At 40.6% G+C, this 25,617-nt stretch overlaps 1 protein-coding gene across 4 annotated transcripts; it reads right to left on the bottom strand.

Moving 5' to 3' along the window:
* Positions 1-1,305: 1,305 nt before the first annotated feature.
* On the bottom strand, positions 1,306-25,600 carry Rnmt (RNA guanine-7 methyltransferase). 4 transcript variants are annotated; one of them, XM_021150659.3, is made up of 12 exons: positions 25,491-25,554; positions 22,502-22,564; positions 19,987-20,406; positions 18,334-18,475; positions 16,661-16,786; positions 14,568-14,680; positions 12,428-12,609; positions 12,122-12,286; positions 8,067-8,184; positions 6,941-7,042; positions 5,841-5,874; positions 1,306-4,890 (listed from the first exon to the last, which is right to left on the bottom strand). In XM_021150659.3, the coding sequence occupies exons 3-12, from the start codon at positions 20,362-20,364 to the stop codon at positions 4,853-4,855; spliced, it is 1,398 nt and encodes a 465-aa protein (XP_021006318.1). In that variant the 5' UTR covers positions 20,365-20,406; positions 22,502-22,564; positions 25,491-25,554; the 3' UTR covers positions 1,306-4,852. The 4 variants fall into 4 exon arrangements, with proteins under 4 accessions (XP_021006318.1, XP_085689859.1, XP_021006319.1 ...); XM_085833733.1 differs by having other exon boundaries at positions 22,502-22,525; positions 25,491-25,515; XM_021150660.3 differs by lacking the exon at positions 25,491-25,554 and adding an exon at positions 25,294-25,313.
* Positions 25,601-25,617: the final 17 nt, after the last annotated feature.

Raw genomic sequence — 25,617 nt, 5'->3', positions numbered from 1 at the left:
AATTTTTAAAAAGTTTTCACTGGTGAAGACTTTACTGGTCTACTGGTGTCTACTTGTGTGACTGGTTATTCAATATGGGTGTGAGGATGGAGGAGAAGCTATTTTGAGTAGAGCTGCTTTACTGGTTTGTCATTATTTGCAATATAGTTTCCTGGTGGATTCTTGAGAATTTATGTATAGAATCATCTGCAAGTAAGACTATTTTGACTTCTCCCTTTCCTATTTCTTACCTTCTTGTGGATTTTTTTTAACTACAAGTTCAAGTACTATCTGGAATAGTAATACAAGGGATGAATTATCTTTTTCTTGTTCCTGATTTTAGTAGAAATGTTTCAAGTTTTTCTCCAGTTACCATGCTGCCTGTGGTGTTATTTGCCTTATTATATTAAGCTATGCTCCTTGTATTCCTGAAATTTCCACAACTTTTATAAGGGAGTATTAGATTTTCCCAGTGATCTTTTCTGCATCTTAATGAGATGATCAGGGGACTTATGCCCTTCAAGTCTATTTGTGTGGTGCATGACATTCGTTGACTTATGTATGTTGAACCACCCCTGATCTCTGGAAGTAAATTGATCATAGTGGGTGTAGTCTAAAATTTGGTTCACATTCTTTCCAGAACGTTTGCATCTATGCTCATGAAGGAGCTAGCTTGCATTATAGTTTTGTGTCTTTAGCTTAGTGTCATTCCGGCTTCATAAAAAGAATGTGGAGGTATAATTTCCTTGCTTCATGGGACAGAATAACGAACGCTGGTCAAGTTCTGTGGGATTTCAGTCTGGGCTTGGGCCTTTTGCTTTGGATGGGAGGTCTCTTAAATGTTTCAGTGTCATTTCTTGTGATGTATCTAACTTTAAAAAAAAAAAATCTCTTCTTGGTTTAACTCTAGTTGGTCATGTGCATTAAGAAATTCATTCATTTCTTTAAGCCTTTCCAATTTAGTAGAATATAGGTCTTGATACAACCCCTGGATTTTACTGACACCTCCTTTAATACCTCTTTATACCTCTAATTCTATTAATTTGGGTCTTTCCTTAGTGACACCTCCTAAAAGGCCACACCTCTAATTCTTCTCATCTACCAACTAGGGACCAAGTATTTAAACATATCTTTAAGCCTCCATTCTCACTCAAGCCCCAGTTGACGTTATCAAGAATGCAGGGTAATTGCAGCTTCTGGGTAGCTGATAATGAATATGAATTGGTGCATGTACTATGACTCTGGAATCTTATTCCTAGTAGGAAATGTAGATACCTACACAAAAACTCATTTCCTGGCTACCTGTAGTTCCCAAGCTAGAAATGAATCAAACCACCACTGTATAATGTTGTTTATTCATACACGGAATACTGTACAATCATGAGAATGAACAATGTACAGCTATTGAGAATAAGAGTCTCATGAACACTGCCGAGTGAAAGCCAAGGAACGTATTTTTAATTTTATTTCACATAATATTTCAAGCCAGATGAAATGGGTTTTGCTTAGAAGTGGATGGTGGCTGTGGAAGAAATAGTAGGCAAACGGGAACTTCTGGCCTCTGCATTCATGTGCGTTCTGTCTGTGAAGAATCCCTGATCACCTGTATAGATACAACACTTCAACAGAGTTTAAGCAAGCAAATTCACATAATGAGGCCTGCCTACTTAATTCACACTGAGACAGCATCTTCTCTGAAGAGGCTCTTTTGCACTGATAGATGCATACAATAAGGTTGGGGGACACCATCACCTCTAGTGCATACATTTCACAAGTCTGGGTAGAGGGCCAGGTCTCCACACCGTGAAGAATAATCTATCTCCATTCCTGCCAGGGTACCTTATGTACTGAAGCACCTTACTCAGGAATGAATACACCTAAGTTAAGGGGCCTCAGTAGTAACACTCAAAGCTGCAGGAACCACCTGTTACACCCTGGGAAGTGTGTGAACATACAACTTAAAGCCCACTACAGAGTAGAAGTTTTAACAGGGCTCTGTTTTTGAGAAATCTGTATCTTCTCTCTGCCATTCAGTCATCAGACAGGGTCCACTACTTATGAGTGACTCTACTCAGTCAGTCTTCTCTTGCTGTTAAGAGTCCCTAATGTGCTCAGGGACACTGAAGTGGTGTGTGAGCCAGCTCTGACAGGCTTGCAGCTCTCTGTACAGGTTAGGTTACCAGAAGGATGGGGAGGGACAGACAACTCCTCAGCTTCTCTCCATCAACACCATACACTGGACTGTTCCCGAGTAAATTCTAGACCCAAACAATTCCATGTTCTAGGTCCTACTGCAGTGCAGCTTTGTCCCCAAGCCAACTACCTCTAGTTCAAGTTGTGTCATTCCCAAAAAATGGCCCACATGCTCTTCTTTTGATTTTTTATTTACGTGTAGGTATCTGCATGTATGTGCGGGTGCCAGCAAAGACTAAAGGAGAGTGCTGAAGTACCTTTAATTGGAGGTGCAGGTAGTTCTAAGCCACTTGATATGTGTGCTGGGAACCAAACTAAAGTCCTCTGAAAGTTGCAAGCACTCTTAACCTGAGAGCTCTGTCTCCAACCCCTGATCTTCATTTGGAAACAACCCGAGCATACACTGTGTGACAGGCCTAGGCGTATATGAACAGCTCATCTGAACCATTTTCATCACTGAACCCAAGAGAAGGGACTCTTTCTGGATGCTGCAATGAAAAGCCACACCTTTCTCATCAGGTACTACAAGTCATGACAAAATTAAACATTTAGGTTCCAAAAATGCTGGGCAAAGTCTTATTTGTTGAAAGAAACAATGGAAAAGACCACCTTCCCATTCTTGTCCTCAAGAATCCATCCTGAGTCATTGAACTTCTGCAAGGAGGGGTGGAGGGATGGAGGTTCAACAGAGAAGAACACAAAAGGAAAAAGGCAGCTACTTGAACTGTTTCTGTAGGGTGACATCATGGGAACTCTCCTATGTCTTTGACAGTAGGTATAATGACTAGAGCCCATCTCAGACCCAGGCCAGTTTTTTCTGAGTCCTCAGGGAAGGGCCCAGGACCTCCATATTTCTCTTCTTGCTGCTTGGGATAACCATCAATTATTCCACCCTTTGAAGAATTCTTCTCTCCTAAAAATGACCCATGGGATGGAATGGAAAGGGCAGAAAAAGACTAAAAATGACGTACCACCTGTTAACTAAGATTATGAATTGTGACGAAGCTTTCTCTACTACGCCACATCATCAAAATACTTACTGGTACTTCCCCAGGAATAAAATGAGCCTGAATTTCTAAATAAAATGAGCAAGAACATTCCTCCCCACCCCACAACCCACAACCCCTGCACCAGAACCAAATCTACCCTCTAATACTAAGAACAGTGACTATATAAACTAGATTATGGTTTTAATTTTTTAAAGTAATTATTTTTACTTTATATGTGTATTCTGCCTGCACATTATGTGTATGTACTATGTGCATGCCTGGAACTAGACTTACTGATGGTTGTAAGCTGTCACGTAGGTGCTGGGAACTGAACCTGGGTTTTCTCCACGAGCAGACAGCACTCTTAACTACTGAGCCATCTCTCTGGCCCTGAGCCTATTTTTAAAAAAGTACTATAGATTTTTATAGAAAGTAGCATCTTTGTAAATTGTCCTTTAAGTAAGTGATTTTTAAACGAATGTCTAATTATATTTGCTCTTAAGTTTCTTGATGTAAAGGCTGACAAGTTTCTTCAGTGTGGCCTCAGTTCTAGAAGACAGTTCTCTAACTGACAATGACAATCATGATGGCTGTGGGACAGCAAGTAAACCCCTGGAAGGCAGCCACGCTGAATACTACACCATTAACATCTCAACAGTTAACGTCTGAAAGACAATTGGACAGCGGGGTCTACCTTAGGGAGGGAGTCCCAGTGTTGTGAGGCAGGCAGGAGCTGCATGTTGGGACCTGGAAGGCTACAGCATTGGTGAGTGAGTTGTCTTATTGGTGAGGATTCATCTGAAATGCATCTCACTGTGCTGCTCCTACTCACGTGCACACATCCATTGGAAAACATTATGGAACACAATTAGGACGTGGCATTTTCACAAAACCTTAAGGAAATCTAGCCATGGAATCACTGTCCAGTGAAGTTACTCGTACCTTAATCACAACCTCAATAATTAGATGGGCTAATTGCTATGGTAAGAAATTCTAAAGAGAACATCCAACCATTCCACACTAACTCTGTGCTGCCATCTAAGTTCGTCTATAGAGTCTCAGAATTGCAGTGTATTAGCAAATAGTTATTTTATTGAAACACAGTCAAAATCTAGCCAGGTAGCTCTTAGGACAATCTAAAATCAAAATTTAATCTTATAACTTTAGCAATATATATTGAACACTTACATTCAAGTATACAGAACACAATCCATTAAATCTTGAAAAACACTGTAACGAAACAGGAACGTTCCTCTGCCAGTTCTAGTGACTGTCAATCCAGCTCTGTAAACACAGCACACATCCCAGCACTGGGGAGGTCAGCTGCTCTGACATCACAGCACTGGGGAGGTCAGCTGCTCTGACATCACAGCACTGGGGAGGTCAGCTGCTCTGACATCACAGCACTGGGGAGGTCAGCTGCTCTGACATGCCTTGCTAGAGTTTTGACAGTAGAGGGGAACAATTACAACAGTACTTAAAAATAGATCTTCAAGACGACTCATCCCTATGTACACACATTAGGCTAATCTGTCACAGACAGTAAGTGTCAAATTCATACACTGGAGTTTGTGGCAGCATCCTACACATTGAGAACTTACTATTAAAATACACAAACAGCTGTCAAATGTTTCTGAGATGGTCTGCTCCACCTGGGAGGATGGAGTGAGTGCTGCTCTAAAGCAACGTGCTCACTGCTGCTTCTCAAAGGCAAAGACCAAGTAGATACCTAAAGAACAGAGAGAAACGTCAGCATCCAGTGACTCCTGGCATCAGGGGTCTGTTCTCAGGCAGCACCAAGAAAGGAAAGCATCATTAATTCTCTACGTTCTATGATTTCAGTGGTTTCGGGGTAGACAAAGATCACTTAAGTATATTTAAAAACAAAATTCTACTCATCCATTTAACACCACTAGGAGCACTAGAAGCCGATTTCAATTTGAAACTCAAAATAACTGACAGTCCAGATACCACCAAACACTCAACAACAGTAGCAGTACTTCTCAGATTTTGCTAGTTTGAAGTTCTAAGGTTCAACTTTCCATCCACCCTTCCCCTTTCCAGCACGTAAAATGTCCGGCAGTGTTTGTTTGTGTTTGTTTCTCCTACTGAACTTTCATATTCCTTTTGTAAGTCAGTGTTTAATGTTTATTAAATAGTATTTCTCTGACAGCAGAAACTGTGCTCAGATTCTCAAGACACCCACATGAAAGATTAGAACCCTTTTATATTAACATGAAGAAAGTAGATTCATGTCAGAATGCGTTTGTACACTTGTTTTCAAATACAGGCTCCATGAGAGCCCTCCTTACTCTGCTGTGATCCCTCTTCTATGTCCCCTTTCTGCTGTCAACATCTGAATGACCAATTAAGTACTATCCATGGAAGTACTGCGTAAGCCAAAAAATTTCAACAAAATCCTGAGAAGACAGAGGCAGCTGCTTACTAACAAGTATGTAGTGAAAACATGGATGAGCATGAAAGTTATGTTCAATAACAGTCCACAGATATTTTTCTCGTCACTCTACAGATGTGCAAATGGAGATGTGTGCGTGTGACATGTTTCAATATATCAGCAGAAATAAAAAATGTATCAGAAAAACTCTATCATTTTCAAGTTTTAATGATCCCTTAAAACAGAGTCCCTGACGTCATCAGTCAGTGGGATGATATACTCACTTGTAGCTTCCCATTCTGACTTACTTAAGGTTCCCTAGAATTACAAAAGAAAGAGAACGTCAGATTCAATACAGAAGTAAACGTAAGCTTATTTCTTAATAGAGGATAGAGGCAGCAAGACCTCCTAACTTCACTGTAAGAACACACACTGCAAGCAGGGCGTGGTGGCACACGCCTTTAATCCCAGCACTTGGGAGGCAGAGGCAGGCGGATTTCTGAGTTCGAGGCCAGCCTGGTCTACAGAGTGAGTTCCAGAACAGCCAGGGCTACACAGAGAAACCCTGTCTCGAAAGAAAAAAAAAAAAAAAAAGACACACACAAACACACACACATACACACTGCACACAAAATTATGATATACACAGCTAAGAACAGACAGTAAGATTAAAATGTTCTGAACAAAATAAGAAAATACAAATTTCCTTATAGGAAGTTAATCTCACTGCCTAGTAGTAGTTGGGAAAGGGAGGTAAAAACCAAAACAAGTATCTATCTTAAACCTTTAATTTAGAAATGAGAAACTGAACACTACGTTTTACCAAAGAACCACAAGGCAGGCATGTGCCGCTTTGCACAGGGTACTGACTTCATAAGATCGAGTTTCAGTTCTAGAACCTAATGTCAATCTGAAGAAATTATGAGTGAAGAAAATTCTAAGATGTTATGGGAAATATCTGCAATCTTCCCTGGAACTAGTCTAGCTTGTCTTATCATCATATACTTAATTTTTTTTAAACTGAGAACCTGCATAAAAAGCCAATACAAATAAAAACAGGCTACTTTCCCACCACCCATTTAAGTTCACAGAGCTCGGAATTCTGGAGCTCTGCGTTAGCAAAGATCTTTCGATCCAAGCCTGGGACTTTGCCCCCCACCTCACCCCCTTAGTGGCCTCATAAAAAGCTCTGTATGCCGCTCACTGAAATAAACACAGCTTATGCTCTACAGCATCAAAAGTCAGCACAACTAAGGGGAAACAGAGTAGGACTTGCCAAATTTGTGATCTGGTGAGCCCAGATACTGTAAACAAGTGAAATAAGCTAAGTCTCCACACGGCAGGCACCGGCTCCTTTGTTCTGGCTGTCAACACTGGCACTTACCAGAGGTAACCTCACTTGGCTCTTCTTCAGGTACTCTGCTGCATGCGTGTAATCACCCACCTTTTCAGAGGCAAGTTTAGAGTTCTCATGTGCAGGGTATTGCTATGGGAAAACGCAAATTCTAGTGAAGAGAGCGCACAGCAATTTTTAAGTTTAACACAGTAAACATGGAAAACAATCCACTGCTTTGCTTCTTTCTCCAGTTGAGTGCAAGCACAGCAGGTGTGATGGGCCTCACTGCCTGGAGCCCAGCAGGAGGAAGGGGAAGAGGACTGCTTCAAGCCTGAAGGCCATCTGCTCTACAAAATGAATTCCAGGCCAACTGGTACCACAGAATGAGACCTCGCCTCATAATAAACACAACAAAAGCAAAGAAAAACCAAAGAGTAAGAAAAGAATATTAATATTTTAAAGAAAATAGACTGTCTTAAGTTTTGCAGGGTATGATTCTAGTAAGTTACAAGCACACTGATACTTTCTATCTGCATAATAAAAGGGAAAGGGGAAGCAAGCAATGACTGCAGCATCTCCCTGTTTCACTGGGACAAGCAAGGAGTTAAGCAGCCCTGGCCTCGGTATATGACAAATTACTAAGGTGTCACCAGAGTCCTCACAGACTTGGCCTATGCACTTGCTCCCTCGGCCCGGCCAGGAGGGCCCTAAACTGCTGGCCTAGTCATAAAAGAACTGTTGTAGACAGGGAGGTCTCAATTGTACCCAGATTGTACTCAATTGTACCTGTCCTGGCAGGGACACAGCTACGAGCAGACCTCTAATAGGCAGAGGCAGGAGTGCTTCGAAGACAGCACCGGAGCCCAGATGGGACGGAGTCTCTCCAGCCCACAATGCCACAAAGTTTGAGGTTGAGAAACCTTCAAGTAGGACTGACTACGCATGAAACAGAACTAGATTATAGAGTTCCACTCATTCATACACCTGTGTGTTTACTGACCATCCACTAGGGAAGTCTGTATGAGCCTCTGTCCTAGAAGGCAGAGCATCCACAGCAACCATAACCTGCATAGTTCATCTAACTATGCAATGTCTGAAGAAGTCTGAAAAACACCCAGAATACCAAACATATCCACCATGTCCTAGAATCTTTATACTTTGTCCCTATACTTACCTCCAGGGCCTGCATTCGTTTTAAGAGCATTTTGTTTTCATTGTTTTTAATCTTTTCTTCATAGAATTCCAAAAATGTTTTTTTGTAGATTAGTTTCATATTATACTTCTTTGCCATTCTGTCAAATGAGATTAATGGAAACCCTTTCAGATGTTTGTAATTTATTTTATAAAAACGACGTCATCACATTTACGTGCACAAGTTGAGGTTACTGGTTCTCTTTCCATGATGTGGATCCCAGGGACTGAACTGGGGCCATCATGCAGCAAATGCCTTTCCCCACTGAGCCATCTTTCTGGTCCTTTCTCATACAGTTTACTTTTGAAGTGACATCTGGGTTTAACTAAATTACTTATGTTAACAGAATACTCCAAATGAAGGATAGGTAATAGTTTTCAGCCTATGAAGAAAGAAGCATTCTGAATACCCTAAGCTGGCAGCCAGGTCTTCCTCCAGGGTGGCAAAGAACGACTCACAGAAGGGCGAACAGAGCACTTTCACTCTTCTGCATCCCCACAGCTGCAAATGATGCAGCATCTTTCTTAAAATAGCTTCATCTCCTGCATTCTCTGGTAAGATAAATATTGTATTTTTATCAAAAGAATATCTTGGGTGGCTTCTTGGCAGACTGTTTTACAGGTTTCCCAACTTCTAAACGTTAAGGCTTTCAAGTTTGTGCCAGAATCTATTTACTTCTCTCTATCAGCTACATGGGATGCTGGAAGCTGTCTGGAATTCAACTTGTTGTGATCACTGCTCACAGCCTGGATATGTCAGACACTCTAACTTCTCCTTCTAAGGTTGAACCTCACAAGACTGCTTTCTGCCTATTTTCATCATGGCAGTGAACCCATCTACCTTCTTCTATAGTCTCTGTGGTCAATACATCACAGAGCTCTCCTTCTCTTACCCATGTGTCTACCTCTTACCGTATTCACTCACTGTCATCCTGTACCATAGGGCTATCTCCTTGCTTCCGGTCCTACTAGCCCTCAGTGAACTTTCCCAGGTATAGCCAGATTCAGCTTGCAGATATACAAAGGTATATTACTACCCTCTTTAGTACCCATCACTTGGGGAAGATACTGCCTTCTCTTCACACCTGCCTGCCTTTTGGTTCAGTCTCACTAGTTTTCCTTCCTCTTCTTAGCTCAGCCTTTTTGTCGGGTTTTGTAGGAACAGCCAGCTTTCCTGTCTTTTACATCCATACTCCATGCGACTTAAAAGCTGTCCTTTCAGTTCCCTCCTGCCTCCTGTTAGCACTCCTGCATTTACTAAGTTTCTGCAACCCTCAGCAACATGAACTAACCTGGAGATAATCACAGGTAGTGGGTAGAGGAGAACATACAAACATAGATACAAGACAAGTTTTGAATAGGAGGCTGAAGGGAAGTCAGAGGCTCCTGGCACTGGGATACTGCATAAGGCACACATAAGACTGTACTGTTATCTGAGCTAGCCCTTCTTGCATAGACGGTATGAACATACATACTTCTTTTATTAAGGAAACTCAATTATAATAAATCTCCAAGACAAGTCACTAGAAACAAAAGCAAGTTACACGAAAAAAAGGAAAAAAAATTCATTAAAAAGAACAAAATTTGTGCAATTCACGGGCTTTTCAATAAGTTAATTCCATTATTGTTTATTTTCTCAATTAAATGGCAAGAAGCTAAAACTCAACATTTTTTAGATTTAACATTTAGATCACCAAATACTTACACAAATAAATACATTTTAAAAAATGATGTATTAGGCAGTAGCCATGCATTTTCTTGGTAAAACTATTGAGTCTCTCATCCCACCCACACTGCCCTTCCCTTGACTGAGCCCCAGAAAGGAGGAACACAAGCAGGTTTTTCTGGTGTGTCTCCTCAGCTCCCCACAATGTGAGCCACTCTCTTTGGTCCCCCCCCCCCCCATGTGACACACCACTGGTAAGGTCCCTTTTCTACTCCCCTCAACTCCAGGATTCAGCCCAGCACTGGCCTACACTTCTAGTAGTGTTTGGATGCCTCAGCCACATCTGCATCTGTCCAGGGACCTCAGTGACACAATCACACACACTGAATATAATTAATCTATTAAAAAAAAAAAAAACCTATATTGGAATCAGCTGAGCATCACCAGACAAAAACCAAAATAAGTATTTAATTAACAGAACTTAACTACTTAACTCCTTAATGAACAGAATTAAGTAAGCAGGCTGCTCCTACTTAAGCTGAGATCAACCAAGTTTAGTTAACACAAAGGGAGAAGCAGATTCCCATGCCACATAGGTGGACTAGAAAAAGCTCTTATCAAACACACAAGCAACAAACTCACTCCAGAGGACTAAGTCCCAACACAGAACACAATAGGAAAAAGCCAGGAGGGTGTGGGCAACACTAACTGGACTTAAATAACAACAGCAGCAACAGAAACAAACACGGATTTGTGAGGATGTGGGAGGAGCCTGGGAAGAAGTGGATATGGGAGGGAGGGATCGGATCAAAATTGCAATTCCTACATGAAATTCTCAAAAAAATTAATGATATGAAATTATATACTAAAGAATGAATCTATAACTTTCTAAGCTTATCATGTTCAAGCAATTTAAGTAGAAAATAATGCTACATTTGCTCAGCACTAAATAGTCTTTCACATTATTTTTTTTTTTTATTTTGGTGTCTATTAAAGATGCTAATTCTGTTACACAGAATCATCAAGCTAACACAGGAAACAAATGGAAACAAGAAGACTAATTTCTGGGCTGGTGAGATGGCTCAGTGGTTAAGAGCACTGACTGCTCTTCTGAAGGTCCTGAGTTCAAATCCCAGCAACCACATGGTGGCTCACAACCATCTGTAACAAGATCTGACTCCCTCTTCTGGAGTGTCTGAAGACAGCTACAGTGTACTCACATGTAATAAAATAAAATAAATAAATCTTTAAAAATATAAAAAAAAAATAGAAAACTAATTTCTTCTTTTATGAAGTTAAAGGGCAATATCTTTCCAAACATTTTAAATACAAAGCACATTGATTTAAAAATTTAAAATTTTGTAAGCAGCATGGATCTATAACAATGTATGGTATACTCATGTCCTGTTACTTGATTCTCTCTTGCTCTACCTCCCTTTCTCCAGCTCTCTACTTTCTTCCCTTGTTTTGGGATAGTCTTACATTGTAGCCCAGGATAGCCTCAAACTCACAGTAGCCCTCCTGTATGAGTCTCTTGAGCACAGAGCTATGAGGCGGAGTCACGGCACCTGTCACAGGGTCTGATATTGCACTCACTCAGGAAAGCCCTGTATTTACAGTGTTACAAGATGACTGAGTCTAGACTAAAGTACACACCAGCCGAATCTAGGTGAGCAAAACCCCTCCTGCTTCCTCAGCTAGTATTCAAAATAGAAGATGTTTGTTTTCAAAAAGTACAAAATGAAATTTCGCCATCTGTATACAACCTCCATCTAAGATGGCTTTTATTATATTCTCCTGGCAGGGAAATCCTGCAGATTAAGGTATATATCACAAAGTTGGGCATGGTGGTGCACGCCTTTAAACCCAACACTAGAGAGACAGAGGGAAGTAGATCTCTTGTGAACCCAAGGCCAGCCAGGTCTACATAGCAAATTACAAGACAGCCAAAGCTACATATAGTCTGAGACCCTGTCTCAAAAGAAGAAAGATAAGGAAAAGAAAAAGAAAAAAACAAAAACAAAAAAACCAAACAAACAAACAAAACTCACTCGGCTATTCCATGGGCAATTTCAAAGCTATACTGAAATACAAACTTTTGCTAATCTTTCAAAAGGAGGATCTTGGACTCATGTATTCATCTTTATCTTACCAAAGCTGTGTTTGCTACCCGTAGGGTAGTTATCCCCTACCGTGATCAAAGCCGTTGGCTCCCTCCCCTTAGGAAAGTTATTTAAAGAGAACACCAATTCTGCAGCTAAGGCTTTTTCTTAAGGTTGCATTTAAAATACAATATGAACAGCAATATGAATTTTGCCCCCTTACGACAGGGATGAGGGGAAAGAAAAAGTAACAGGTCAAGACATTCTTACTCAGTTAGCAATGGAAAATAGACCAAGAATTCAGGGACATCCACAACACCTTCCAAGTTAAAGTCATATTTGCAGCCAAATAAAGGATAATTTCCTTTCTTCTGGAATTTCACAGTGTATATTTCATTTCCAAATGATTCTGTTTCTGAAGCTTCCAGGCGTCTTCTATTGGGTTATTCCACCACCAAAATAAAAGAATTATGGTTAATATTTTTCATCCTGTCAATCATATCACGCATGTGAAAAAGCACATGATACAATTTTAAAAGGTACCTGACCAATGTCAACTGGATTCAAGTTACTTACATCAGTTCGAAGCTATTGGGAGTGGTACCAATAAAATAGCCACCAGGGTTAAGCCTCCCGCAGGCATTTCTAAGCATCGTATCTGCCTGCTCCTGGGACTCAAAGGAGTAATGGCAAGCAAACTGACAGCTGCAGACATCAAAGTACATTTCTGGGTCACGGAATTTTTCAACCAAAAGTTCCTGTAACAAATGTAAATGGGTGAGTATTTTAAACTAATTACAACATAGATCAAAAGTTTTTTAGTAAGTTACTAGAATTTAGGGCTCCCTGACAGTAATCAATGGTTCTTACCAATTTTTGATTTATTCTTTGTCATTCATGTATATATTATAGCAAGGACCACTTCATAAAAGCATTCTTTCTTACCCTGACCTTAAAAAATCTACAGGTCTGGGTAGATAGCACAAGTGAAAGTGAGGGACAGACGCAGTGTGCAGAGCTCCCTGGCCAGCCAGCACTTCCTCACCAAGAGTCCCCGGGCCCCCTCAAGAAACCCTGTCCCAGGTAAAAGGAGCAATACACAATATTCACCAATACCCACCTACCCACTCAGCACACACATAAAATAATCAAGATTTTGATTTTCATGGTCAGGCCAGAGAGATGACTCAGTAGGTAAAGTGTCAGGCCCTGCAAGCCTGCAAGCCTGCAAGCCTGCATTTGTGGCCTTGGGAGACATGTAACTCAGGGCACAGCAGGATGTATCAGGAGCCTGACCATTCTTATGGTGAGATGAGGTGGACACAGGGGAATCTTCTCAAAATTCACAAACCTGAGGTCTAAAGGACAGGAACAAACAAGAAAGGTTTTCCTTCAAACAAAGTGGAAAGTGAAAACTAAGCTGGAGACCCCTGACCTCCCATGGAAGCTGTGTCATGGATGTACCACCCCCAAACACACCATACTCACATTAAATAAATAAATAAATAAATAAATAAATAAATAAATAAATAAAAATGTTGCCTAACATTTCAGTTGGTCTTGAGAGCTAAAATAAACTGACATTCAACAGTCACTTGGGTCATTCAACCCTTGGCATCCAAAAGAACCAGTACTTAAGTTTTCACCTGTTAAGCAGCATACACACTTCTTACTTCCGTTTTCAAGGCTGCAAGCAATATATGACTGACTAGACAGGTACTATTTAAAAGCTCTTAAATACAATACTTAAAGAAGATTACTGCAGTTGAGAATCTCAGAGGAACAATGGAAGGTGAAAAGAACACAGTGGTTCTGATCTGACCGGAAGCCATCCTTATAAACTACAAGGTGAACAAAATATGCATTTAAGTCCAGGTCTATTGTGAAATAAAGCAGCCATTCATACTCTCAGGCTCTGGGACAGGGAAGTCAATCAATGATGTATTCAAGATAAGAGGAAAATGTATTGTTTAAATGAATATGTAGACAATTTTGACACTTATTTCCTAAACAGTGTGACAACTAGTTACACAGCATCTTCACTATATTCAGTACCATACTAAAATCATCTAAACATGCTTTTAAAGTACATATAACTATGTGTAGAGTTACCCACAAATATATGCCATTTTATATAAGGGACTTTGAACTTCTATAGACTCTGGGACTGTAGGGACACCAAGGGATTTATGAATCTTTAAATAGTACCTGTCTAGTTAGTCATACATTGCTTGCAGCCTTGAAAACGAGGATGAAAACAAATCTTGGCCAAATCAAAAAGCAAAAGAGACTTCAAGATACCCATTTATTAAAAGTAAAACTTGTCTAAAAGTATCCAAGGATTTATTATAACAGAATTTCTAATAAATTGAAAATGCATGCCTTAGGATTTTTAATGTTTGTTTCAAATCACAATTTAACAAATGGACCAGTCTTAAAAATAGGAGCTGCAGCATGTGTGAGAGCCTGCACTTGATCCTGGGACTGTAAAAAGAAAACATGAGGCTGGAGGGATGGCTTGCTGCTCGTTGTAGAGGACACAGGTTGGATTCCCAGAGCCCACATGGCAGCTTAAAACTGTCCTTAGTTTCAGTTCCAGTTCCAATACCCTCATCCGGCCTCCATTGCTACCAGGCATGCACGTGGTGCACACTAACACAAATGCAGGCAAACACTGATATACATAAACCTAAAAATGAAAACTAAAAATCTGTACCTTTGAACAGTCAGCAGTTATAAATTCTGCACTAAAAATATGCTCATTATCGCGACGACATCTCATGTCTTCGTAGCGCTGTTGGCATTGCTTCATAGAAATATCAGCGATATCTGGCAGGGCAAAGGGTGCAAATGTCAACCCGGAATAGCGACTCAGCTGCAACACCGAGGCCTGAGACCCCGGAGTAAGATAAGGGAAAGGATGCAGGGGTCTCTCCCTTCCTTTAAACGAAGACCTTGTTTCCTTTTCCTTTGCTCATGTAAATGTTCAACTACATTCCATATAGAATAAGCAGTTTCCCCGTTCCTGTAGAGCTTCCTTGGTAGTACTTATGCAAGCCAAGGCTAAGATGATCAGTTTTATCATCACTGTGTATGTGGAAGTCAAAGGACAGCTTTCAGGAATTGGGTCTTTCCCTCCATCATGGGTTCTGAGAATTTATCAGGCTCAGACAGCAAGAGCTTTTACGAACCGAGCCAGGTTTTAAATATTCATTCAAGTATGAGGCAGAAAACTCAGATTCCAACTTGAACTGTAAAAGCTAACAACATCTATCAACTCATTTTGTGAAATATCAAGTCATTGTTTTCATACTGAAATGCACCTGTTCTCCTTGCTGTGACATTTGCACTTGGGACAGAAAAGCAATGACAGGTAAAGTCATACATGCAGAGCAGTGGCACCAAATGGTACTGTGGGGTGTCCTGAGTTCTTCACCATCATACACCAGCGGGGAAAGCCAGTGTTCAGTTAGAACGTCCTCCCTAAAACAGGAGAGACTCGATCTTGGCTCTGATTCCCATCTCTGAGCATCACCGTGGGGATGAGCAGTCTTTTCCTGTCACTAGCAGCACCCAGCACATCTCGGGTTGTGAGCTGACACTGGAGTGTGTTTAAAAAGAGTTACTTGAGCTTCAAAGAATGGCTCTTGAACTCTATCACACATGTATCTTTGAAGATGCACAGGGTCATTTCAACGGACACAACGGACAGTGCTTATTGCCAGAGATAAGATTTGACTTTCAAAAAAAAAAAAAAAATCACAATTCTGAGGAAAAAAAGTTTTCTATCAACCACCTTTGTGACTGGTGATAGTATTACGAAAATGTGATTTCTTGGGGTGAGTCACAAGATAACGTCAGCAAACAGTACTTTCCGGGTATTCTGAAACCATTCTGAAAATATAAGACAGCCCACTGGGTCTGAAATTAAGGGACTATGCAGTGCTTGCCAGAAGGTTCCAGATCCCACACCTAATTCCCCTTACAGAATTGCTGGCTGCCTGACTACTCCCCAAGGATGAAGCTACAATTATCTGAGAAAGGCTAACACCACCTTTCATTTACAACCACTTATTCATCAAAATAACAAAATGGCCTGGTAAATGTAGAGACATTTCTCAAAGTCTACTTGCCAGAATTCCCATTAAACTTTATTTGTATAAATTAAAAATCTCAGCCTCAATTTCTAACATGCTCAAGAATCAATAGCTTTAGCCACACACGTAAAATTATGAATTTAGTAATTGTTTTAGTATATATGGCTCATCAAACAAGAAAAATTAAGAAAACTACGGACTTGGGCAGTACTTTTGGAGGCCATGCTGTTTTACATCCATCAAACAGAAAGAAGATGATACCCAATAGGAACAATAATATAATAGTAACAATACACCCTTTCTTTAGGTAAGGTCAAGTTAACATTAACTGTATTACAAAACCAGCAGAAAAGCCTTAACTCATTTTCCACCTATCACATGCGTGGTCTAAGGAGAGAAGGTGCCTTCAGATATCTTAGCATCATATTAGCAAAGCGGCCCCTTTAACTTCCCATTCACCTAGCTGACACAATAATTCTTATCTTTAAGAGGTGTTATTTGTTTACCTATCATTCCTCTCACTGCATCCGTGCTTGTGTGTGTGAACAGGGAGAGACTGTGCACAAACAAGCCCTTGCTCCTCCTCCTTCATGTGGGCTCTGGGGATTGAACTCAGGTGCTTAGACATGCACAGCGAGTGCTTTTATCCACCGAGCCATTACACTGGCCCCCATGTAAAGACAGCTCTATACATTGTCAATATCTATCTTACCAGCACACACTAGCCTGCTAATTCTCCCCTTCCTCCACTTGAGCAAGTCTCCACCTTTTCCACATCCCAGGTCCAAAACAGTGATGTCACGGGTTTTTCTTTGTCGTACCTTTTCTAAAATTTCCCCTAAAAGAGAGAAATCAATCATGACACATTTTCTCTATTTTTACCACAGCAGCTTCTTTAAAACCTCCTAACTTCTGTCTGACAACTCACACGGCCTATACCACACTGACGTGTAGTTAATATAAGTTGGTATTCTCCAAAATCTAACAAAGAGGAAGTAACTTGATCCCTTATTACTAAAGAGTTCACATGTCCTTTTACAAGGTTAGAATGATTTCTTGAAGGATAAGTAGGTGATATTAACTCCTAATTTAAAAAATAAATAAATAAAAGCTGTGACATGTGTGATAAGAGAAAAACTCTCGATCCCCATAGCTCCAGTGTGTAACTGTGACACACTTTATGGCATGGCAACAGTAGATGCTTCTTGTTCTTTTCAGTCAGCCTTAAGACCTAGTTAAAAACTACCTCAAGCCTCACCTCAAACAGGCAGAAGTTCAAACAGTTTAACAGGCTTATTAATAATAGTGTAACATAAATGAGGTAGCCAGCCGTACTAAAACTTGATACAATAGTGAATCTTTCCCCTATTTTGTTACTGTTTAATACTTTATAATTTGTATGGATACTATTTGGGTGGCTAAATATTCACTACCAATATTTCTGCCTTTCAATATAGATATGAAAGTAGCTTTCATCGAAGCATAGGTGTCCCATATTTAAGTTTCTGTCATAAGTTTTAATACTTATTCACCAAAACAACAAAATGATGTGTGAAATGCAGAAGCACTTGCTAGAATTCCTATTAAACTTTATTTATATGAATTATAATCAGACAAAAAGGAATAAACAAAAAAAAACTCCACTATAAAAAAACCTTAAGATATACCCTTAAAATTTCTCTAAACTTACAGACAAGTCTGATTTAACCAGCAGAGAAAGCAATAGTTACATTCTAAGTCATATTTTCTCGACTCATTTCCACTTTAATTTTAAAGGTGAGTTTCCATAGAGAAAACACTAGTTCCAAAGCTGTCTGTCCTTATCAGTCCTCAAAGGTAAACATTTTCCTCAAGAAATCATAGAAGACAGACAGACAGACAAGCTCTGTGACCAACACCAACTCAGGGAAAGCACACAGGTAGAGTCCTAACGCTGTCCTTTTCTTGACATAATAAAAACTCAATGCTCAATCCAACATGCACATCGCTAAAACTATTACGTAATAGCCTTGAGTAACAGTAACTAAAAGTATCAAGGCATTTCACTGCCAAGTAAAAGGCTGTTTAAGTCAATAGCAACTCAACATTATAACTGTCCCATACAATGAACTAAAAACAAACAGTAAAAGAATTTCTCCCAAGGGAATACTTCTGGCTTTCTAGCTTTTTAAAACCAAAGTGTGACAACAAAGGGAAGAGTCAATGATGGCGTTCAAAGCCTGACGTATGATTAAAACTGGGAGGGAGGACCCAAAGCAGGACATGGGCTGTGGCTACAGCTTAGTTGCCCAGCACTTTCAATGTGTGCACCCTTAGGTATGGTGAAAAGCGATGTACCCCAATAAAAATTTATCTCCCAACTAAAGGGCAAAAAAACGATCGTACCAATCAGAATACTTTTAATCCAATTATTGAAGTTTCTTAGGTAAAAAATTCGACTTTGACTACGCTTCGCCAGGCCAACTTCCTGAAGCTCATTATAGTGGGCAGCCACGGCTGAGCTGTGTCCTTCCTCCAGCTTCTGCAACTGCAAGGAACAGAATTAGGGGTTAGAGCACAATCTGGAAGGGAAGGAGAAGCCTCAGCTCACCTGACTTCCGTTACAGACCAAACACGAGCAACTCAGGCGCAACGGCTGGACCCACTGCAATGATGAAGGATTGCCCTGATTCTTCATAAAACGAATCCCCAGTTTAAAGTCCAGACTGCGACCCTCACCTATATCATTTACAACTAACTGTTTTAAGAAAACTGTGCTTCAGAGTTTCGATTTATTCAACTCAGTAGACTAGTCAATGGATGAGCTTCCTAAAAGGGAGTGAAAGAAATAAGCTATTACATTTTAGGATCAGTGGGGAATTTCTGTTATGATGACATAATGTAGACATAGGGGAGTTAGCATTTAGTAGGCTACACTCAATATCAGTGAGTTTTATTAAACATTATTAATCTTTTAAAACATGCCCGCTTCGGCACTCAATATCAGTGAGTTTTATTAAACATTATTAATCTATTGAAACATGCCCGCTTCGGCAGCACATACACTACTCTAACAAAATGATTTTCAATCTGCATTTAGTAAAATCCTAAGCATTCTATAAAAATTCCACAGTAGGTAGGTAAAGGCCTTCACCCTCTGCCATCTTTTTCAAAGCATCTAATTAATTCTTTATTTTATATATCAACTTTAAGACAGGACTTCCAAGTTTACCATCTAAGATTACCTTTTTACAAGGACACTATTGGTGAAAGCCTGGCCTGCTACTTTCTCTTTCAGACCTGGTAACAAAATGTTACTAACTTGCAAAGTATTTTTTCTTTCCAATCCCAGATTCAGCCTCAGTACCCTTTCCAGCATGGCAAATGTGTGTTATACCTTGCTCCCCATCAGCCTTTTGCATCAACTTAACCAAAATTATGATAAATGACCACATAAACCAGACTAGAAGCTGGAAAAGTTTATGCTTTAGCACATTAGTAGAGGAGAATAACGCTGAGCACAGCTTGGCAGTTATTACTTTAAGTGATCATCTGTCTACCTGAAACACCCAATAAAAAAGGACAAACAGTACATCAACTGGGCCACGTACTACTATCTTTAAAAACAAATAAGTAGGGGTTGGAGAGATGGCCTGGCAGTTGAGAGCACTGACTGCTCCTTCAGAGGTCCTGAGTTCAATTCCCAGCAACCACATGGTGGCTCACAACCATCTGTAAAGGGATGTGTGTCTGAAGACAGCTATAGTATACTCATTTAAAATAAATCTTAAAAAAAAAACAAAAAACAATTTACTAAAAAGCAAACTATAGCAACTAGCTTTCAAGGTTCTGATCAAACAAGAATTTCAAAAGAATATGAAAATTATCCCAGCACAAGGTTCACCTTAATAAAATGTTAAGAGTCTATTGTACTTTAAGATTATACTTATTTAAAAGCAAAACATTCCTAAACTGTTTAAACATATCTGTAATTTCTCTGCAGCTGCTCCATACTCCCAGTTACGCACAGTGAATTAAGAAGAAAATACTGCAGCGTACCTTCCGCGGTACCTCAGCGTCCTGAGGTTGCAGTTTTCTCTTGGTCTGGTTAAGCCTACCAAGGGAAGGCTCATCTTCCGACACGTCACCTCTCTCCAGTTTGCTTCTCTTTGCCGAGCCTCCATCATCCTCAGAGTGCTTTTCCTCTAAGATGATTTCAACATCAAGTTTCCTTTTCTTGGATGGAGAATCTTGCACATAACTCGAATTTTGCTCTACAAGATCATCCCCAAACTCCTTCTGCGTTTTTGGCTGATCTACTTGCTGGCATGGAGGAGTCTTTTCAGGAAGCCTCTGCCCAGAGGCAGCAGCGGGCTCATTACCACCTGGAGGGGACTCTGGCTCAGAAGTGACTGACGCTTTCGCAGACCCTTCCATTTCTCGTTACTTGAACTGACAGCAAAGCCTCATCAATCGGCACTGGAATAGTCAAAAAAAAATAAAGTATCATTTACACATACTAATGCTAAGACTCTAAAAATAATCTCAGTCCTGCAGACACATCCAGTCTTTACCCCACAACACTTAACGGCCATTCACTATAGACAGGAATGGAACCCAACACAAATATCATAAACTGAGCAGTACAGTTCTCGAGTGTGAGCTTTGTAATAATATTGTTTCATAACATCAAAAGGCTGTACACACCAGGACTAAAACAATGATTATAAATGCATTATATAAGAAGCTATAAATATGTAGTAGTATTAATTAGGATGCCTCCAAACATCTACAACTTTATTTATAAAGACAGTATGTACATTTAGAAAGACAAATGAAGTTAATATACACAAATACAGGTTTGACATCTAAGATCTAAAATTCTTAGAGTAGCCATCAAATATACACACCATTACCAAGCAGCTTTGCTCAATCAAGAATTAAACACAAGTATTATTCCTTCTAAGTTATGTGCATTAATTTTTATAAACATAAATTTGTTAGAATATACGTATTAAATTATTGGGACGAAATTATTGAATTAATAGAACCATTAAGGCATTGCTTTGGTTTGGAAATTATTTGAATATGAAATTATTTCCTCACAGGCTTGGGTGTCAAATGCATGGTTCCCACCTGTTGGTGCTATTTTGGGAGATTCTAGAAATCTGAGAACATGGGGACTAGTGTCACAGAAGAGATACCACTGAAGGTTATGGCCATCCTTGGTAACTTCCCCTCTGCCTCCTGTCCATCCCTAGGAAACAAAGTTCCTTAGTCGCATGCTACTGTTGTCATGGTATTCTGCCAAGTGCAAGGAGCCAAACAACCACAGTCTGAAACCTCAAGAAGCACAAGCCAGAGCAATCCTTCATCTTTTCAATTGCTTTCTCTGGCATCTGGCCAAAGTGATGCAAAACTAAGACTAATAGCAGGGAGGTAGGTTGCCATACGGTGACTACCTGGCAATGTTGTGCAGACACCTTCGGAACAGGATTCTGAAGCAATGTGAGGGTGTAGGCTAGCATGTTGTGACACAGCAATACCATCACACTTAATGTTTCTGCTCTTGATTCTCACCGTAGAGCAGGTAAGATGTGGCTACTGATAACCATATTACAGTCTGAGCATGGTCGCAGGTGCCTTTAATCCCAGCACTTGGCTGGCCAAGATCAAGGGATCTCTGTGAGCTGGAACCAGGTTGACAGTGCTCTATGCCAGCTAAGGCTACCCAGTAAGAATCCATCTCAAAAGCAAAAAACAACAAAAAACCCAACAGCTTGAATGTGGTCATTTCTTCTACTAGATTAACTAGTGTGTTGGCTTTCAACTCAGCCTATAACAAAGTTTCACCGCAAAGATAAACCTTTACCAGAGTATAATATGAACTGCCTGCAGTCCAATTCCCCAAAGCATCCTGTTCCCACCTGAGACCTCTTAAACCTGGCCTCACTGACTGCACTCCTGTTGCTACTCTAATCTTCCGAATTACCATGTAATTTTCTTTTTACCATACAGGGTCTCATAGCAAAGGGCCTGCCTTGAGTGTCAGAAAATGTTAACATTAGACTTGTGAACAGCACTACACTGCTAACTCTGAGGACTGAAAGCGGGCTCTGTGAATTCGATTACCAAATGGTCACAGACCTTTGGGGCTGGAGCAAAGTGTTACTGTGTGGGGAAACCCGGCACCGGTCTGTGGTGAGTGCTTGCTTGGTTTTCAGCCAGAAGCACTATGTTGGGAGCTTCCAGAGACTTGAGGAGGTAAAGGCTGTTTGGAGTTAAGTATGTCAAGTATACGTGGTTGCCAGTAATTCCTTGACTACCATGAGGTAAACGGTCTCCTCCAGAATAATATTCAGCCTTATCTCAGAGCCCAACCACCAAAAACAAGTAGCACAGCCTGAAATCTCCTAAATTATGCATTATGCTTTTCTATTAAGCTGCCCCCTTAGAGATTTTGACTACAAATAATACAGGACGTCAAGACGTTGAAATCCTTATTTCATAATGAACCCCGTAACTACACAGAAAGTGAAGAGTGGAAATGGCTTTAGAACAGCAGAAGACTCACCTTTAAATCTCTTTCAAATATATTCTGGGGCACATGTGTACATTGGGAGGAAAAAGAAGTAATCTGTAAGAAGGAATTGTAATGGCCTATGTATTCAGTCATTCAATTAATTTGCCAACCTACTACAAAAAAATATGCATGTGAACTATCTCCACTAAATTTATAACAAATATTTCTACTAAAATATCAAGCTGTATTACTGAAATATATGGTAAATGGAAATCAAAAATCAAAACAATAAGAAACCCTGAGTCCCAAAAGTAATAAAGACATGTGGTGGTTTGAATGCGAATAAGCCTCATTGGCTAATATACTTGAATACTTGCTCTCAATTAGTGCTACAGTCTGGGAAGGATTAGAGGTGTGGCCTGGGTGGAGGTGTGTCACATGGGTAGGCTTTGAAGTTTTCTAAAGGCCAGTTTATTCACAGCTAGCATTCTGCCTTGTGCTTGTAAATCAAGACATACTCTCAGCTACCGCTCTAGAACCATGACACAGGCCTACCGGCCTGCCTACCAACCACGTTCCCTGACATTGATGCTCACGGACTCTAACCCACTGAAACTATAATCCCTAGATAAAAATCTTCTAAAGTCCCCTTGGTCCTGGTGTCTTATCACAGCAATAGAAAAGTAACTAAGACAAAAGTTTAAATTACTTGTAAAGACATTCTGCATAAAGAAAAGATGAAATTATTTGTATGAACAAGTTAAAAACAAGTCTCTGGGAACTGATAAGGATTTCAGGGGACATTAGCTTTCACTAACCAATACTCAAAGCAAAAACACAAACAAACTAACCAAAACAAACAAGAACAACAACAAGAAAAACCCAAAATGTGTCACTCAGGAACAACTGAGTCAAAGAACAAAGAAAACAAAATCAATTAGGAAAAGAATTTACAGAGTAACTACTATAAATCAGTATCAAGGAAAACTGACCAAAGAGTAGGAAAACTCTTACATCCCCTCTGCCATTTAATGCCTAGAAGAAACTTAGTTTTATAATCAAAAAACCATGTGAAATAGTATCCTTAGCTGTAACTGTTGCCTAAAATTAGTACTGGTGTTTAAGGGTGAATTTTATTCATGGTCTATACTTTCACAGATTGGCTGTCATAAAATGCATTCAATACCATAAAATGGTTAAGAATGTCTAGAATCCTATGTCACATGACTCCATGATGAAGCCCTTTACCTGATACACAGGGATGCAATGGCTCTCACCTCAAGGGGAATAGAGGATAGTTTATTCTGGAGCCAAATTTCATGACAATAAGGGAATTCAGATTCAGGTTACTAAAATTCCATGTTCTAACACAGTAACCATTCCAGTAAGTTATACAGTAGCAGAAGAAAGAAGTCATAAATCCAGACACTTCTCAAATACATTGGTGGAAGCATCAGGTAGGTGGGTCACAGAAAGGCAAGCAAATCTCAGCTACAGGAACCAGATGCTATCTGACAGAATCCTTTACCTTTTATTAGTTGGTCAGAACCAGGGATTTGTTTGTACATTCTAAAGGATTTACCTAATGGTCACACAAATGTCAGGTCACATAAAGAGCAAAATAAATGACAAGGGGACTAAAGATGGACCAAGATAATCAGAATCTGGACTTGCAACATTCCACCTTATCCAAATCACTCAAATTCCAAAGACCACCAAGATTCTAAAAAATCAATCAACACTCTGGGGTCCCAGCTTCCTTCCAGGAATTCCTGTTCACAAAGGCACACTCTAGGCTCTGAGTTTGATCCCTAGCTTTGCATCAACACCTTCAGTAATAAAACTATCAGCAATGGTATTGAAAATACTTAAAGAGAGATGTGTTGATGGAACAGTGCAGAAGGAAATTTATGGTAAGAAGGAGAGTGACAGGGAGTTCGATATTTGTACCTGCAATCACACTGTAACTTGACTCACAGTAATCAAGATATTCTAAAGGGATACCCAAATCTCTTGAGCTGTTAAATTGTTGAAACAATGAACACCAAGATAAAGGAAGTAGAGTGTGAGGAGAGAGGGTGAGGGAGGGAAGGAGAGAAAGAAGGGGGGAGGGAGAGGGAAAAAAAAATGAACATTCCCCTAGGAACTTTATGCTGAGAGACGGGAAAGGAACAAGCCAAAAGGCGTAGTAAGACCACCTTACAAGAAACAACGGAAACCCAGGCAAAGACGGGTAATTGTAGGCAGGGCCACACTTTGGCCAGGTTGCATTCTTCTTGCCTTCTATTTAAACCTCACCCTCATTTCAAGACCCACAAAGATGGAAGGGTTACTGGATGGCTATCTCTGCACCACCTCCCAATTTCACATAGAGTGAAATATCCTTTTTCTGCTTTTCATTATGAATTCGGCTCTTTTAACTGGCTGACTGGGGTGGCGGAAGTGTGCTTGCTGGGGTAAGCACAGGCCGGGACCGCTCCATAAGTTCAGTAGCGACTCAAGTAAATCATTTTTCCTGCTCATCTCAGTGTGTGGCTGCTAAGCTCATGGTCAGGCATGATCTCACGGACCACCTTGACTGTCTACAGCGGGGTGCAAGCCAACGAAACGGAAAGGGGAAAGCATCTCTCCGACTAAGTTCATCGGTTCCCATCCCGGGCCCAGCCTTTTGCCCAACCTTTGGGTCAGGGTCCTACGGCAATGCCCCAGACAGAACAAACCCTCTCTGGCTCCCAACACGTCTCCGGTCCATCCCTCATCACAGCCCTTAGGCCCGAGCAGAAAGAAGCACAGGATCTTGTCCTCCCTGGGCTACTGTGGTCTGGAGGAGCAACAGCACCCACCGTCTCAAGACAAGCAGTAGCCACACTGCTTCCGGCTATGGGCACAATAAATCCCACCAAGCAAGGACTGGAGGCAGGAGGCTAACGGGGAACGATCCCAGCCAGGAGTCCCGGCGTTCGGCCTATCTCTGCTCTTAACACACAAGATTAAAGACAAAGAGGCAAGGAAAGGCCAGAACGCCGAACGCCACACTCACCCACACAGTCATCCACGATTCTGTTTGCGGAAACGCCGGCCGGAGCCACGCGTGCCTTGTTACGTCACTTCCGGGGAGTGCGCCCGGGACTTAGTCAATTCCAAGGCCAGACTGGGAGCGTGGCTTC

The sequence above is a fragment of the Mus caroli genome, unplaced genomic scaffold (genome assembly GCF_978045245.1).
Source record: "Mus caroli unplaced genomic scaffold, Mus_caroli_1 scaffold_19, whole genome shotgun sequence".
In the NCBI taxonomy this organism is placed as follows: Eukaryota; Metazoa; Chordata; class Mammalia; order Rodentia; family Muridae; genus Mus; species Mus caroli.
The sequence above is the reverse complement of the archived record's forward strand: the minus strand, read 5'-3'. Positions and strand labels throughout refer to the sequence as shown.